The 16,042-nt window shown below is 45.1% G+C and overlaps 2 protein-coding genes across 2 annotated transcripts in view; one reads left to right on the top strand and one right to left on the bottom strand.

Annotated features, from left to right (window-relative positions):
* The window catches only part of T265_08792 (hypothetical protein), a gene marked incomplete at both ends in the record, with an annotated part of 43,382 nt that extends 33,792 nt beyond the window's left edge, over nt 1-9,590 (bottom strand). The window contains 6 exons of the mRNA XM_009174692.1: nt 1,521-1,864; nt 2,907-3,172; nt 3,205-3,367; nt 6,080-6,207; nt 6,251-6,351; nt 9,229-9,590. Coding sequence (XP_009172956.1) covers nt 1,521-1,864; nt 2,907-3,172; nt 3,205-3,367; nt 6,080-6,207; nt 6,251-6,351; nt 9,229-9,590 — 1,364 coding nt within the window. The remainder of the gene's footprint in view (nt 1-1,520; nt 1,865-2,906; nt 3,173-3,204; nt 3,368-6,079; nt 6,208-6,250; nt 6,352-9,228) is intronic.
* Nucleotides 1-9,724, top strand: part of T265_08793 (hypothetical protein) — a gene marked incomplete at both ends in the record, with an annotated part of 21,583 nt that extends 11,859 nt beyond the window's left edge. The window contains 2 exons of the mRNA XM_009174693.1: nt 7,003-7,204; nt 9,529-9,724. Coding sequence (XP_009172957.1) covers nt 7,003-7,204; nt 9,529-9,724 — 398 coding nt within the window. The remainder of the gene's footprint in view (nt 1-7,002; nt 7,205-9,528) is intronic.
* Between the last annotated feature and the right edge of the window lie 6,318 nt (nt 9,725-16,042).

The raw sequence follows: 16,042 nt of genomic DNA, 5'->3' as shown, positions 1-16,042 counted from the left end.
ATACCAAAGGACGGGATGACTTTGGTCAGTTCATCCAAGAATACTTGCGCCTTCTCCGCCTCTTCGAACATGAGAACGATGTCGTCTGCATATTCCAGATCGACAAGGTTTTCTTCCGGATCCAAATGAGTGATAACTCAAAGTAACAGACAGTTTGGGTGCTCCTGAATGGCTTCCCATAAAGAGTTGTTTTTTCATCACATAGTCATCAGGTAAAGCTGATTCAATCCGCACTGAAAGGAAACAAGCTGTGTTTTACGGCCATTTAGGATTTCTTGAGAAGTCCCGGTACCGGAACATAAAAAAACGGAAGGATACCGGAATTCGAGACCCTTAAGACAAAGTTCAAATTTAACGGAGATTAAGGTGGTTGATAGATGAAATTGTTCACCGATCGTTGCTCCGGTCAATTTTAATTCCGCTTTGTTGTTTGACGTGGCTGAAAGGTGGTTCAGCGCTCTTCGATTCACATAGAAGCATTGTTTGAAGGAGATAAACGGTCATTTCGATCAGAAAATCTCATCTGAACTAGCGTTACGCCCTAGCAGAATTTTATACGCAATATAGTGATGTGTGTAGGTTCTGTATACTCGTTCACAACTGGTTACCCGGACCAAATCCCTCAACCCGCGCAGTGAGCAAATCCCTGCATAAGAGCTGTGAGCCTAAGGCTGGCTCATTGGTCACAAGTTGGAAAACTGAAAAGGTGAACTATTAAGAGAGCAAATAGGAAATAATCAAAGTAGCCACACTCACACGAAGCGTGTATCTTTCTACCTCTTATTTAATATGCAATTTTGAGTGGTGATACGTACTCATCATCCCTAAGCGTACTACCCAGATCAGCTAGCAAAATCAAACCCACCTGTGCAGAATTAGCGTCCATAACTAGCCCAACCGTAAACAACAAAAGTTTCGCATTAGGCTAAATGAAATTCAACGCCGCAGTGCAAAACAAGCTTACACTTCTACGAATATATCAAATGAATGCATAAAAAATGGAGGAAACGTCTCCCACATCTTTAGTACACCCTACATTAGCTTTTGTGCATAAACAGTCGCGGATTCAACCACTACAGATAGTTCCACCATGTTCAATGTAGCACTAGGATGACCCGCGAACTGTCGCGACACACAACCTTACGAGTAGTGTGTTATACTTCGAGATTACGGTAAGTTATACATCGACCTACAGATTAGAACACCGGTTGAGCAATCCTACGAATTTAGGATCCATAGAAAACTGACAGCAGATGATGGCAGAAAGTTTGCCTACCAGACCCAGATTGAACACAACTAAGGCCTCTAGGCCATCACAAGTTAATCGTAGGCATGACGGGACAAGCAATAGCCTTTCTAACAGAATTTTGAATTACACGCGTTTGAGAATGCGCACTCTGTAGGGGAGACACTAGGACCTGGTACAGGATGAGTTATCAAGACGTAGGAGGTGCATACGAATCGACAGATATAAAAAATGCATTATTAACATTCATGATGACGGTCAGGACAAAACTCACGCATTGAGCGAGTCGGTTGCCTCTCGAAGCCGGTGAACTTCCGCTGTGACTAACGATCGAAGAACAGCACAAGCCTGGTTCTTCGATGCTAAAACTCCCAGTGGGACGAGTACAGTGAATAAGTCTTTCACTTCGCCCTTCAACAAGGGCACAGGTAACTCCGTTTTACCTATTGCAATTTCTGTTGGCACCTGAGACAATTCCTTCCCAGCAGGCACTTGTTCGTGATATATGAATTCGTTGTCCTTCACAGCCACATCGCGTTCACGCTTGATCTGATCCGCCATTCCTGGTCGGGGGAATGAACTAGAACGACTAAGCGGTTTCATAAGTTCGTATGCCACCTATGGAAGAGGACAAAGTCGAAATCGTTTAAATCACAGGGGTAAATTCAGAACTACAAAGTAGTTCTCCTAGAGCAATAACTACAATCCTTCAAAACATGTGCATGCGTTATCACGTCGGTATTAGTTTGAGTTTCACGGACTGAGAAGAACCAGTGGTTCCTAGTGGACTACAGGGTACCAATCTCAATGAAACATGCTACTGATAAATGATCAAAGCAATTTTGATAGGAAGAATTCGACCAGTTCGTGGTGTCGGATCGTCAAGGCGAAAACAGACTATGTATTTCCGTCCTAGGGCACAGTGGACCGGACGCAGGTGAAAAAAGCGATACAAAACCAAATGACCATTTAAATCCGCATAACGTTTCGGATTGATTGCAACAAAAGCAACCGGTTGAAATCAATTATCATTCCTACTTGTCAACCACATGTGGTTTGCAGATAGCAGACGAACAGGTTAATATGTGGTCCGAAGACAGCAGCATAATAGAGGCCGAAAGAATGAAGAATGAACATAGTGTTGGAGCTATTCGAACGAAACGCAATATCAATGTAAAAACCACTCCTGTGGTGCACCATATAGGAGCAATATGTGGGTACTGAAGTAAATCGTTCCGCAATCATTCAGTATCCGAAATTTAAAATATTTCTTGTAGACAAGGTCTTCTCGACAACTGCACCCATCAGTTTCATCGAGCAGAAGCAACATCAATACGACAGATGTAAACGACAGTGTGAGAAATCTGGGGCCTAACTGCAGAAAAACCATGCTACTTTACTAAAATAAAGTCCTATAATTGAAAGAAAATAAGAGGTGTAGTAGTAGCCTATCAAAACCCAGCATCACAACAAAGGTTAGGGATTATATCATGCGACGCCTCCAAACAAGCGCACGGAGGATCACGGGAATCTTAATGCGGCAGATTAGTCGTAATACCAACATCGGAACATTTCATGATGGCTTTCAGTTCTTCATATCGTATAACAGAATGTCTACCACACATGTAAGAATACGGTGACTTTAGCTCAAACGACTTACTGTCAGACGAGCAACCTGTTCTCCAAAAGCCTTAGCTTCCTGGCAAGCTTTGGACTGGTAGTATTGAGCAAGGGCGGCATGCAGCCCGGCCTTCATGGAAAGGCTGCTAGACCATTCCTTGATGAAAAACGGTGAGTCATAAGAGATGACACCTACCCGAGGAATGTGCGGTTTCACACTGGATACCGAACATCGTTTGAGACCATCTTCGTAGAGTTCTCGCGTTTTCGAAGCAAGCTTGGCGACCAATGCCGACGGCATGTTTGCTAGACCGACGACCCATCGGTTGAGAACTCACCTTTAAAAACCCGCTTACCTTGTTCGGCTTTGAGGAAAACACATTCTTGTGCTTGGGCCTGCATGACCACTGAGTACGTACTTAGTATATCGACAAGGTTATCCCCTGAGGATCCAAACATGGAGGAATTAGAGGCCAAGTAGTCGAAGGCGCCCGCTGCAAGCTGTGGGTAAACAACACAAGAAAGTGCTCATGAAACTTGCTCCACAATTGTAGTTTCACGTAGGCAGTGCGTTTATGGTTGAAACGACCGTGGAATATTCGGTTCATCCAGCCCATGAGAACAATGGAAAAACTAGAATCTGTGGTTGCGTCCGAACAAAGGATCTCTTTTGTGGTTGATGTTAAGAATGATACTTCGACTAATGGCGAACTACGCTCATTTACAAATTAAGTTGGTGTTAACGAGGAACTTAATTGAGTCTCTTGTCTATGATATTGTTCAGCTAAATGTGTTGGGCAGAGGCTACCTTATGTTTCATTTGGCACAATGGCCACCCGGAGACTACGCCTGCCCGCTGAGCCTTAAGAAGGTTGAAACTGGTCGTAGGCTGTCAGAGTTTTCGCCAGTCTTAGAAGTGGCGTGATAAGCAATGAAAAAAGTAATTCGATTACTTGGTTATATTAAAAGAACTTGATAGACAGGAGCTGTCAAAAGTGCTCGTAAGTCGCCACAGATTAGGCGACTCTGTTTTTCATCGTACAGGTTATTGGGTGGGAGGCTCAGTGAAGGCATCATTGTTGAGTTTGGCATCTTCGAAATGAAGTCTCGAGGTAGGAAAAATCTGCCGTGACCTTGGAGTGGGACGTTTACGCTGCCTGTAAAGGTACATAAAGCCCGCAACCTATCTGACGTGTTCGCGTGGAGGGTGAATAGGACGTTTGTTAGGTTTCTATCTAGGGAATTCCCTAACAGACGTCCATTCCGAGATCAAGACAACAACGTGAATGGTTACAAGCCAATTATTAAACGACAGGTCAGGATACGGTAAAAGGCGATGACCACATAGTCATAGGTGATAAATTTACGTGACATAGTAGCTGAAGTGAGCCCAACTCCAAATCCGTAAACCGTCAATAACAATGTTTAGTAGATAGCTCAGAATAAGCGGTGAGAAGGAGTAATTATCTGCTCCGTAGAGACAGCATCAGTTTTTGATGGTAGAATGAGGCCCAATGACATCCGTTGTGCCACTCAAAGCTATCGTGAGAACTTAAAGGATGGCTCAGGCGTGCATGGCGGAAAAGGTAATGCTTTAAACGTTAAGATGTATCAGGATTTTGTCAAATTCGACAAGATCTTAAGGTGCGCTAATACGATTACTGACATCAAATTAAGGCATTCTGGGAATTAGGGATTTCAGCAATAAATTGAACACCATAAAAAAGTTGTTCAGCTGTAACACCCTTCCGGTGCATAGCTGTCACGCCACCCGAAGGAAGTACGAAGGCTGGGATATTGCCAGTTTGTCCAAGCCCAAACAGGGGAAGTTGAGAGGCAGAGATCGGACTTGAATCACGGACCTTCCGGTCAGCGAATCCACACTCTAACCACTGAGCCATCTTGCCCCCGTTGGACATCCTCCCTTGAGACGTTTTGACCTCATACCCACACACCTTTATATCTCTAAAAAGACGTTCTCCTGAGATGCCTTTAGTTGGCTATCGAGGGATGAATGACAGTGGGACATCTTGGCAAGAGAAAAGTATAGGTCGGCTAGTTGTCGAGCTGCCTCATTGTATGCAAGTAACACGGTTGCATCCCTGATGGTGTGCGGAAACCAGGTAATCAAGAAACTTAAAAACAAAGAAACCTAGCTAACCAGAGGGCAAGCATTGTACAGTCGGTTTGATGACAATACTGAGTCCCTATCCTGGAGTTTTTAGAGGTCCATGGGTAACGCCTAGTTTTACAACGGTTCAATCAACGGTAGCGGATGGCCAAAGAAAGATTTAGTTTACGTGGAACATTATCTATCGTCGAAAGGCTCGTATTCATTCCAGCATCTTCTGGCAAAGTTCATAACCGCTTCTGGCTCCAATGAATGAATAAAAACAGCTGGTTTCGTGTGAACCGAACGCTACAGCACATTTCCCATTGACCACTCGAATTAGTGCGTATCCTATGTGCGATAAGGGAGCACTTTGGAATGATTGTTCCGTCCCTAGATGAATAAACCAATTGTTGCGTTTGGCTCTGGATTGGGTGCATAGGTTCATAACTTGTTGCTTACATAATTCGGTGTTGATGGGGCAAATGGTGAGAATTACCGAGGGGAACGTTGGTAACCAGCGAAAAGTCAAGGTCATCATGGACGAATATCCTTACACAGATCGAAGTGAATCATGCACACACACTCACACACACGCCAACAATAACACACCGATGGTGTCATCTCACTCGGTGGGGAAATGTTTGTACCCGAATTGCCAAATTCAGAGAACAGACGGATTTCCAGTGGCTCAAACCGACTCGTAGATGTAGAAGCTAAATTGCGGACGCCATCACTTTGTAGGTGCATGAAACGAGCTTTAGTGAAGACCTCTTGGGTGAAAATCACTTTGTTTGAAGTAGAAAATTGACCTAGGTAGGCAAACAAGACGCGGCAAAAGATGGTACAGGAACGCGGGCTCTCCTAGGTGGTCTTGCAGAGAGTGGAAATTCTCAATTCAGAGTGGATTATTTTCAAGACTTCCTGTTCTAAGGCATGCAAAAACAACTCCTTAACATACTCAACGATGCTCATCGCTATCTCAATTCAAGTGGATTATTTTTAAGACTTCCTGTTCTAAGGCATGCGAAAACAACTCCTTAACATACTCAACGATGCTCATCGCTAGTTTTTGAGTAAAAACGAGACAACATTGCACCTACCTTCAGTGAGATAACAGCCTGTTTCAGACCAGCAGCATCTTTGGTGTCAGCGGACTCCGCGATTTGAGAATGCATGGCAGCATAACAAAATATTAAATTCGCCCGTTCAAACTGACTGGTGCAGAGCTCTAGTTGATGCGTAGGAGATAACTGCTCTTGAAACGAACCTACTTTTCTGCTTGCCCGTTATATCGGTCCACTTCCAATCAATTCGAGCCTCCGTCTCACACATGGATACTCGAGGCTCCAAAAGCAACAGAGTATCATGATAACTGAAGAGGAGACGAAGAATAGAAAGTGTTTCATGCGGTTACTAAGCAAGTAGCACAATGAAATGAATAAATATGAATTTGCCATTCATGCAACCTCATGTTGTCTAGTTGCGTAGAAACAGGTGGGCACTCCAGAGCCACCGTCTTTAGTGTACTTGTCCTCGGTAATAAGGTTAATGCCACGGGGGACAGGATGGCTTAGTGGCCAGAGCACGAATTTACTGACAGAAAGGTTCGTGGTTCGAACCCAACCTCTGCATCTCGACTTTCCCTGCCTAAGCTTTGGCAACCTGGCGGTGCTCCAGCCTTCGTGCTTTAGGGTAGCACGGCAGCTAGACACCAAAAAGGTGTTGCAGCTGAACGATATATATGTATATATGATGCCATGGTTGTTTCCGCACTACGTTCTTGCGCCACTTTTGAGAGTTGGAAGAATCACGGTAGAAGTGCTCCATTCCACCAGTATTCTGTGTTCGTTCCGAATCTTCTACAGTGGTAGCGCCAGACCGCTTATCAGGGCTTCACCACCTTGTCCCATTGAATAGGTGATATCACACTCTAAATTTCTGCTTTCGACGGTGAGCTGGCTTGGAAAGACACTTCGAAAACTTGAGAGCAAAGCTTCTTTCACCTTCTCCTTTCATCTTCTAGCCAGTCTTAGTCAATGTGTCCATGCATTTCCAGAAGCTTTCCTGCCAGATCAGCTCGATACCACTGAGCTACTGAAATTCTTTAAAGTTGATGAACAGAACTGTTCCCCTTCGGTGTGTGATCTTGAGGGAAGGGGAACTGATGACCAAGACCGCATAGTGAGAATCGGAGTCAATTTGCGATGTAAGCACATGTGCCGAAAGTATGTACTGCCAGGAACAGAAGAAGTACCGAACAAAACTGAAGAGGTAGCTCCCCACTATCCGTTGGATAAGCATCAATTCCAAATTTACAACCCGATCGTGCTTCTTCCGGACTTATTAGTCTAAATTGGGTGTTAGTGTCACCCGTCAGGATGACTTTATCCGTCATTCTTGCTGACTAAAGTAGCGGTGACAGATCTTGATAACATCAACCTTTCTCAGTTTCATAACCTTAGTCTGTGAGGAGCGCATGCTGACACGATAAATAAACACCATTTAACGTATCGACGCAGACTGATCTTAAATGAAGCACAGAGAAACAGAGTAGGGCACTCTCAGTCCCAAAGGTTGACCACGATCCCCGCATCATAGATACCACGAACCTTGGTACTAGGATTGCCTGAATATATATATATATATATATATATATATATATATAGGGTTAGCTGTCTAACCCTAAACGAAAAAAGCAGCAGAAATTCAGCTTGTCGCATGTACGCGTTGCAGTAGTCGAGGTGCTGAAGATGGGTTCGAGCTATGACCTTATGGTCGGTAAGTTCGCGCTTGAACCACTGAGCTAGGTTGATCACCAAACCCCGAAAAACGAACATAGCTCGGTGGTCAGTGCGCGAACTTACTGTCCATGGTTCGAAAACAACATCCGCATCGCGACTGCTCCTATCTAGGCTTGGGCAACCCGGCAGTATCCCAGCCTTCGGATGGGGTGATATCTAGGCATGGAAGGAGTGTTGCAATTGAGGGATTTACTTACCATAAAGAGGGGAGTGAGGAACATCTAAGCTCGTCCTAAACGGCTTGAGATGCATAACCAAAGTAGGGTCTCGTGAACGTGTTTCGGGGACACAACATATATCGACAGAAAAGTAACATTTCAGCAAAAAGATGCTTTTTGCACGATTTGACACTTGGTGCGGGCATTTGCAGCTGCAACGTGAGTAAGATGTTTTGAGTCTAATAATGGATAATTTCAGCCTTTTTACCGGGTGACAGTTTGGACAAGTAACAGTGGTTAGGGGGCTAGCAGGCAGAGTTGAAGAGTGGTCAGCTGAAAGGTGAGGAGGGGCGTATTGAGAAGGACCGGTGGATGAACGGCTACAAAGTTAGTTGGGATGGAGAAAGGCACTCCATTTGGAGCCTTTCGCCTGAAAAACAAATCCTCAAGGCGATTAGAGAATGTTGGGTTTTGTTCGGGTACCATGAGTGTGGGCCTTGATTCACATGTATGGGACTGTTCCCGGAGCCAATGGTTCAGTAGTCTGACCCACCTGGCTTTGGAGCGAATAACCTAGCCAAAAGATGCAGCGTACTTCCCTTGGTTGACAAATCTTGGCTGAATAAGGTGACAGGTGGCAGAAAATGGTCAGAGATTCGAGCCACATCAGTCTTGGTAGCTCCTCCTGAATACATACAGCATCCCGTTTCCTTTGTCGTTTTTCTTTCTGAAATATGGGCGTAACAGTGGGCAAGCTGAATGGATGCATAGTGAATCAAGGCCTGGGGAGATGAGGACCTTATTGGCACTGAGGAATAGCCTTTTCATCCTGTCGCGATTGTGTTGATGCCTTCCTGATGCCTGTAAACATCACCCGGTCAGTTGATCCACCGTCAAATCTTCAAATTGCCGCGAGACCGTTGATGTATGGGATTAAGAGCACGAGTACCTGCACTAGTCATGAGTTTATTCATAAACAGGTCTTCATCGGATTGTACTGCTAATGGCCTGGCAACCAAGAAATGTCAAATGAAGGAAGTATTTTCACCTACACCGATTACAACTTAAACAACGGCGATCAGAACAACCAGAGGTCTTGGAAAATCTAAACAGAACGGTGTAAATCGGGCGAATGCGGTGGCCGAAAACTCTCAGGTCAGTACGGAATCCATGAGTAACGGGAAGCGATGAACACGAGGTCCAGGTAATCCGACTCAATGCACTAACTTACTCATGATAGTAATCACAATAATTAAACAAGATGGAACCCAAAAATTCATAAGGACTTACTTGGCAATCTGATGGGCGGCGGATAGCGTTCGATCACGCAACCTCTGAATAGTGCCTTTACGTAAATCATTAAGCTTCTCTATTGACGCGGAAACAGCATCTAAAGTTGCCGAACCATAGGTTTTTTCAACAAAAAGTCGGATAGGTCTTTTCAACTCTACATCTGCGGAGGACCGACATGGGACACCAACGAATGCCATTGAAAAGAAAGTCAGCAGTGGACTCAAAGTGCAGTCGCAGGTTAGCAAGAGTCTCAGTGCTATGATTGGTTGTTTCACGGATTCAAGGATTGGTTCACAGGAACGAGGCGTTCGCCCAAGCTTCCGGTGCCGGGTTTGCTCCCGTCGTTCAACGGCCTCCATTCACCTGGAAGACACAAGCAAAAAAGGGTCAACGCCGCTCTTTGAATTCTCAGAATGAGGAGGAAAACTTGACAGCACGAGGGCTCAAATCAGCGTTCAACAGTGGTTTGAACTTGATTCCAGATGCCGCGTGATCAACCTTCGGTGCAAAGTTATGCCATGAACCAATTGTCCGACGTTGGAAATATTTTCACCTTGAAAACCTCGCCATTTCTCCGCCATGCACCAGCCGGTTTAGCGGTAAAAACCCTGTTGTTCAAAACTTGTTGAAGCAGGTTGGCGATACTCCAGGGGAAAGGATACTCGCACCTCATAGTCTGCCGTCCGATGAGGTTATGGATTCTGAGCGTTAGAGTGTTTGCGCCTTTCGCAGGGTAGATGCATGTGCTGTTGATTTTGATAGGTGGTGACTCCTGAATGTTTTAGGCCTCCCTGAACGACGTCTGCTTCATCAATCCAATAAATTACTTCCCATTGAAGCTGCTTGGTAGCTTCTTGCATATCCTAAAAACTTGTTTCAAGTAATTGCAAATAATAATGGCTGGCTATTCAACGTAGCATGAAGTACGCGTTCAGCTGAACAAGTTAGACCGAGAAGGCATAGGGTGAGATTTTCGCCATAAAAAATTGCCACCACTTTTTCGAGCTACAAAGCATTATGTATTCGCCTGTAAATTTCCCTGTCACCACGAATCAGTTGAACCGAGACGGTGCGGTTAGTTGAAAACGGAAGTTTGTGCATATCAGTGCGTGAAACTTGACCAGCGAATGACCCCGAGGAAATGGTTCTTTAAAAAATGACGTATTCGGGGCCAATGACATCCTAGTCCAGGTACTAACTATCATTACCACAGAAGTTTGAATCACAATACTTGCATCGGATGAACACGGTATCCGAGCCACCATCAGGAATGATTTATACGGGTAACCCCGGTGAAGCATCGTCAAGCGCCGCCTGAAATAAGAGGGTCACAGAACGTGAATCCTGGTACCACAATGAGTACACTGAACCAGAAGAACTGATTACCATTGGAGCGCAGCGATACACCAATATTTGGAAAGTCCCGATTTCTATAGTGTTTATTACCCAGCCTCCTATCACTAACTATCCTTCTTGACAGCCCGACCATGGCTACATGATGTAGCGCGAGATGGAGGCGGGGAATCAGTGAAGAATACCATATGTCCAAATTTGTCGCCCATTAGGCAAGTGTCATTTTCAAAGGCGTGTTATTTTGGATAATTGCGTCCAAGAAATGCAAGTGATTGTAATCATTCGGTTTCCAACATTTATTGGTGCTACAAATACACAAAATAGAACAAGTGTAGCAAAAAGTGGATTTACATGAAAATTGTTACAAAGTTTAACTTAAAAACTTTGTAGTGCGATTCACGTGGAAGAACCTAGATCTTTTACGGGTCAGCAAAACAAAATCTCGTGGAAGAATCTGCAAAAATTCAGTAATTTGACAGGCCCAAACATGCAACTGGAAAATTAGCCAGTTAAAAGTTTGGAGACGGAACACTTATGGGTGGAAATAAGAGTTATACTGGTGGGATAGGTGAGGAAAGCTAGTCACGCGTGAGTAGGAAAGAATAATATATCTTTTGCTTTACAGGCGTTCAAAGGCTTCACAAACTCACGTTTCTTTCAGAATGTGGGAGGAGAATATGGTTCAATAAGCCCTTTTACCTTCGCCAGCCATCTACACATTATGCAGTACTATCGTTATATGCGTGTGGATTGTGATTAGAACGAGCACGCCGCCTTTGTTAATTGAATAGGTCATTTTGGTGTGATGTTCTTAGGCCAACGAGATTGGTGGCGACAAGAATTTCGGACCATCTAACGCTATCGCGACAGAGCGCTCATCAACATTCGGAGGCCTTCAGCTCCGTGCATGTTGTTTTATCCTTCACATAATCCAAACCCATTGATTTATTTCAACCTATATATTTCTACGTCTTAATGACGTGGTCGCGATTGTTTTGGTTGGGAGCGCAGGATACCTTGTGCATGAAATGAGTCTTCATTAATCGGAATATCGCGAACCGCCCCAAGGCTTTGCCTGTTTTTGGAAACTGTTACGTCAAATTAACGTCGAAGTCATTACAAACAGTATGCCGTTGTACGTGTGTCGTCGTAGTGTCCTGTTTGGGCCTAACTTTCTGGTTAGCTCTGATACTCGGGTGTCTATGATTGTCTTCATTATAGGGATAAAACCTGTCGCCGCCACGGATGTTACCCGAGGAGGATAACATGCAAGGTTCAGAAAGCCTGTTCTCTTACCGTCTTCCAGTTTGTCCACAGCGTCAAGCAGCAGAACAGTACACCACATACATGGCGACAGGATAATTTATCACGTTGAGCTTAAATGCGTGGCGTTCACGGAAAATCCATTTTCAGTTATGGAGTTAACAATGTAATCGTAGTCTACAAATTTTCGCACACACAAAAATCCAACTGAATGGACCTGGTGATCAGGGTGGAACAGGCAGTTTTTCAGGTAAAAGCAGTTTTGGACCCAATAGCTAAGGCGTAAATGCGTCACTAAAGCATTGCCGAGACCAAAGGAAACTTTTGAAAATTTCCCTCATGATTTTGGTTTGCATGTTTCTAATTTTCAAATCAGCTTCTGACACGTGATGGAAATGATGTTATGTGAAAGCAGTTAGTTGGCATCGCTGCGGTTTTTGAGGCGTATTTATTTATGACACGCGAGCCTGTAATCAACTGATGCTCCCTTCATACACCCGTTGACTTGAGCCAACTACCATTTTCTTGGAGCACCTAAGTGATGGTGCATCGCTGATCCATGTTTTCATTCTTGAGGAGCATTAGTACACTTCCTCGTGTGGCATCCACATCAACCATTCTGAATATTATCATATTGGGAGCTTCGAGTGACTGTTAGAATGAATCCACTCCGTCGAATACTTGAACACGAGGTACGAGTTGTACTTGTCCAAAACAGTCATTTAACGTTTTTGAGTTCCAAAAATGTTCACTGAAGGCAAATTCAGCGATTGGTGTTGCCATGGACGGTAACGTTTGGAAGGCACTGAAAGTTGAAGGCGCTGAAGATCGTGTCTATGGTACGCTCTCTCAGAATGCAATGAATCAACTGCCTATTGGCCAAGAACATGTGATGCAGTGTTCTATTTGTAAGGCCATTTATTTACAGAAAAGGTCATAGATTTTGAACCCCTTCTTTGCCTCAACTGGCTCAACCGCCCAACGTTTTGGGAGACAGAGCATTCTGTTCGAAATGTCAGGCCTTGTGACTTTCTTTTGGCTACACCTTCATCTCATTAACGAAACCAGGTGTTATTCCTCATGAACCATTGTCGAAATTCTCCTCCGTATTTATGGGAGACGGGCACTGTAGGCTCTTTTGTTCCACCGTTCCACCGCATTTCACCCAGACAAAGGCCTATCTCTTTTGTCTCTAGAGAAAAAGTTCTAACATGTGGGACGGTTTATCCAATAGTGGCTCCATTTTCGGAAAAAATGCGAATGTGCGATGGGTTTTTGATCACCGGACATTTGGCATGCCCGGAAGACGGGCCTTGTTTACTTCAGAGGCCTACCACTCCAATGGTGTAGTGTTGAATTTTATACACAATAGCAGTGATTCGGTCCAAGATACGATGTTCCATATACAAGTGAAATCCTATTTCAGACCAGGGTATGCAATGATAGACTTCTTCCCCTTATATTGTGCGGACAAAATCGAATAAGAAACCAACGACTCAGACCAAGCAGGACTTTGCCAGGCTCCTGAGGAAATTTCAGACCAGGACAAAATCGAATAAGATACCAACGACTCAGATCAAGCAGGACTTTGCCACGCTCCTGAGGAGATTACACTTGTTAGATCAAGACCAAGTAGCGACCGTTTTTCTCCTCTGCGCCATCTGTTAGATTTCCACACACATCCTGTCAGGGTATTTTGACGCGATGTCATGATCTGAAACGCCTCAAATGTCTCCCTCGATCCAGGAGGCCTGAGGACAACCGAGCTCACCCGATAGCGAAACGTGTGCGGGTCAGCGAGTGGAAGGTAGCGGTCGGAAGTTATTGTAACAGGCAAGCCGTGGCCGGGTGAGCTCGGAACGCCACAACAAAGTGCAGAATTGGAGTCAGTTCTAGCGATTGGTAAACTGCCCATGGAAAGTCGAATGGGAGGTGACCGACGCCCGGCCCCCGACTGATGGCAAAAAGATGAGGAAGGCAATATTTAGGCATAAAGAGATCGACCATTCGACCCTTTTTTGTGTCCGACTTAAAGAACGATCGGAAGGGACTTAATACAGGGATTTATGGAACCTCTTACCTCTACTGAGGTCATTGAGGAAGCCCGTGTACCACATATCTCTTCCAGTAATAATACTAATATTTATTCCCAACTAGTGGGTAGCATACCGTCAGGCATGACCAGAGTATTACAGTCAGAATAAAATCATGAATGATGGGGGCTGCGAATGATGGGAATTTCCTGGAAAAGGGACAGTGACGTAAACAGTGGTCATTTACGAAGTAGACCTCATCACGACTGAGGTGGCATGGGTAGGGTCTAAAATTATTATCTCCTATGGAGAACATAACAGATGACAAAATCTGATCGTTGGGATTCAAAAGTGGCGGGCAAGAGCAATACGAGTGAGGGCATAACAAAGAGCCTGGAACGGGGCGAAAAACCAAACAAAAGCTCTAAATGCAGGGAGTATGGAGCCAGAAAAATGGATCCAGAGAGGCAGCAGAACCGCCACGACATGGCAGGCCACTATGAACTAAAGCCCAAAACAGTCACTAGGGCTTCATGGCCTTGGGCTGTCGGGCGTGCAGCCACGGAAAGCGTCAGTGGGGATGGTGAATTGAGGTACTGTGCAGTACGGACACATAGTAGTATGAAACTCAGAGTCATGGTGTGCAGTGAGACTTGGGCGACTCACTAGTGTTGCCGCTGGGCGGGAGAACGAGTTCACGCGAATTGTACGAAAATTGACGTATTCGGTGAAGATTGCGAATAAAAGTCGCGGAGATCTTTACATCCGACAGAAGGTCTGGCAAATTGCAATGAACGCCTCCCGGTGGTGACAAATGAAGACTGTCGGTAGTGGAACGAGTGGGCGAGAGGACGCGGTCAAAGTAGGAAGTGGACAATTGCGGGTGTGCTATCAAACTGAGCATCGCAATGCCGTGCCTTCAGTGCACCTAAATACTTCGGTTTCCAGACAGCCCCGTGTCAGACATCGCGATTGAGGTAGTTGGGCTGAGATGCGCAATCCTGTGATCAGCTTGATGTTGTGCGTCTGCCGGGGGTATTCTCGGGGTGAGCAAAACCAACGTAATACCGCGCGTGGTATTTGTTGTAGTTTTTCTCAGGTAAGGGATCCCTTTGTTCGTAATGCACAGATCAGGTGGAGTGGACGACGGCCAAACATGTCATCCGTAGCACGTATTACGACGGGTCGAAGCTTGGGAAGAAGGTGAAATGAGATGAAATGGGACGAGATCAATATGGTCTGGAGAGTTACAGGGGTCACAGACAGGATATAGTCCCTTGATAAGGGAAAAAGAACGTCTACCACAGTTACGGTGGTTAAGCCAGACAAGATAAGGATGGATTTGCACTCAGTAGTGTAGTCGTCAAAGTCAAGCTAAGATTATCAATATAACTTTACTACCTGAGACAGGACAGTTCACTGTGTGTAGGCTAACAGGCGGCGTGGTTAGGGTAACCAAACACGTAACGCCTGACAGGGGAGTAAATTCTGATATGATGGACTAGATTTCCTGGAGGTTATTAGTGAGTTGGACGATACAAGGACAATCTAAGAAGGAAGGTGTATGTAAGGCAGATTGTCACCAATCCCCGGAGCACTACTATCAACTTTAATCCATGAGTGATGCATGACGAATAGTGACTTAATAATGGGTTCCACTTCGCAGCAACCCTAGGAGGGTGGCCGGCAATGGATGCCAAAGAAAAATGGGCACCAACAGTGCTACTTGGCTGGTCACTTTCCTTTGCACCCTGTGGATTTCGTGAGGGAATGGAGTTGGTGTAATGGCCGTTGAACTCTGAGGTTCCCGTTCCTCCTTTTGGCTGTCACGACTTCTCAGACTTTACCATTGTTGCCTCTTATCCTGTTCCTGTTCTCCAAGCGGCCACCAAACCTAATGCATTGAGGAAGGCCTTTGTCTGTGTCATATTGAAACTGGTGTGTCGAAATCTGTTCCATTTCTGGCGCTCCAGTCAAATAAATCTTATGTAACGCATTTGAAACTCGAATGTATCTGCTTGCCCGTTCCTCATATGACCTTACACGTGCCCCTCCCTTTCTCTCTTCCCCCATTGCAGGTACCACGGACGAATCACCACGGGCCCTGAACAGGGAAGAGTACCCCACTTGTACACCCCCTAACTGACCTTGACCCGACCCTG

This window comes from Opisthorchis viverrini (assembly GCF_000715545.1).
Source record: "Opisthorchis viverrini unplaced genomic scaffold opera_v5_241, whole genome shotgun sequence".
NCBI lineage: Eukaryota > Metazoa > Platyhelminthes > Trematoda > Opisthorchiida > Opisthorchiidae > Opisthorchis > Opisthorchis viverrini.
The sequence above is the reverse complement of the archived record's forward strand: the minus strand, read 5'-3'. Positions and strand labels throughout refer to the sequence as shown.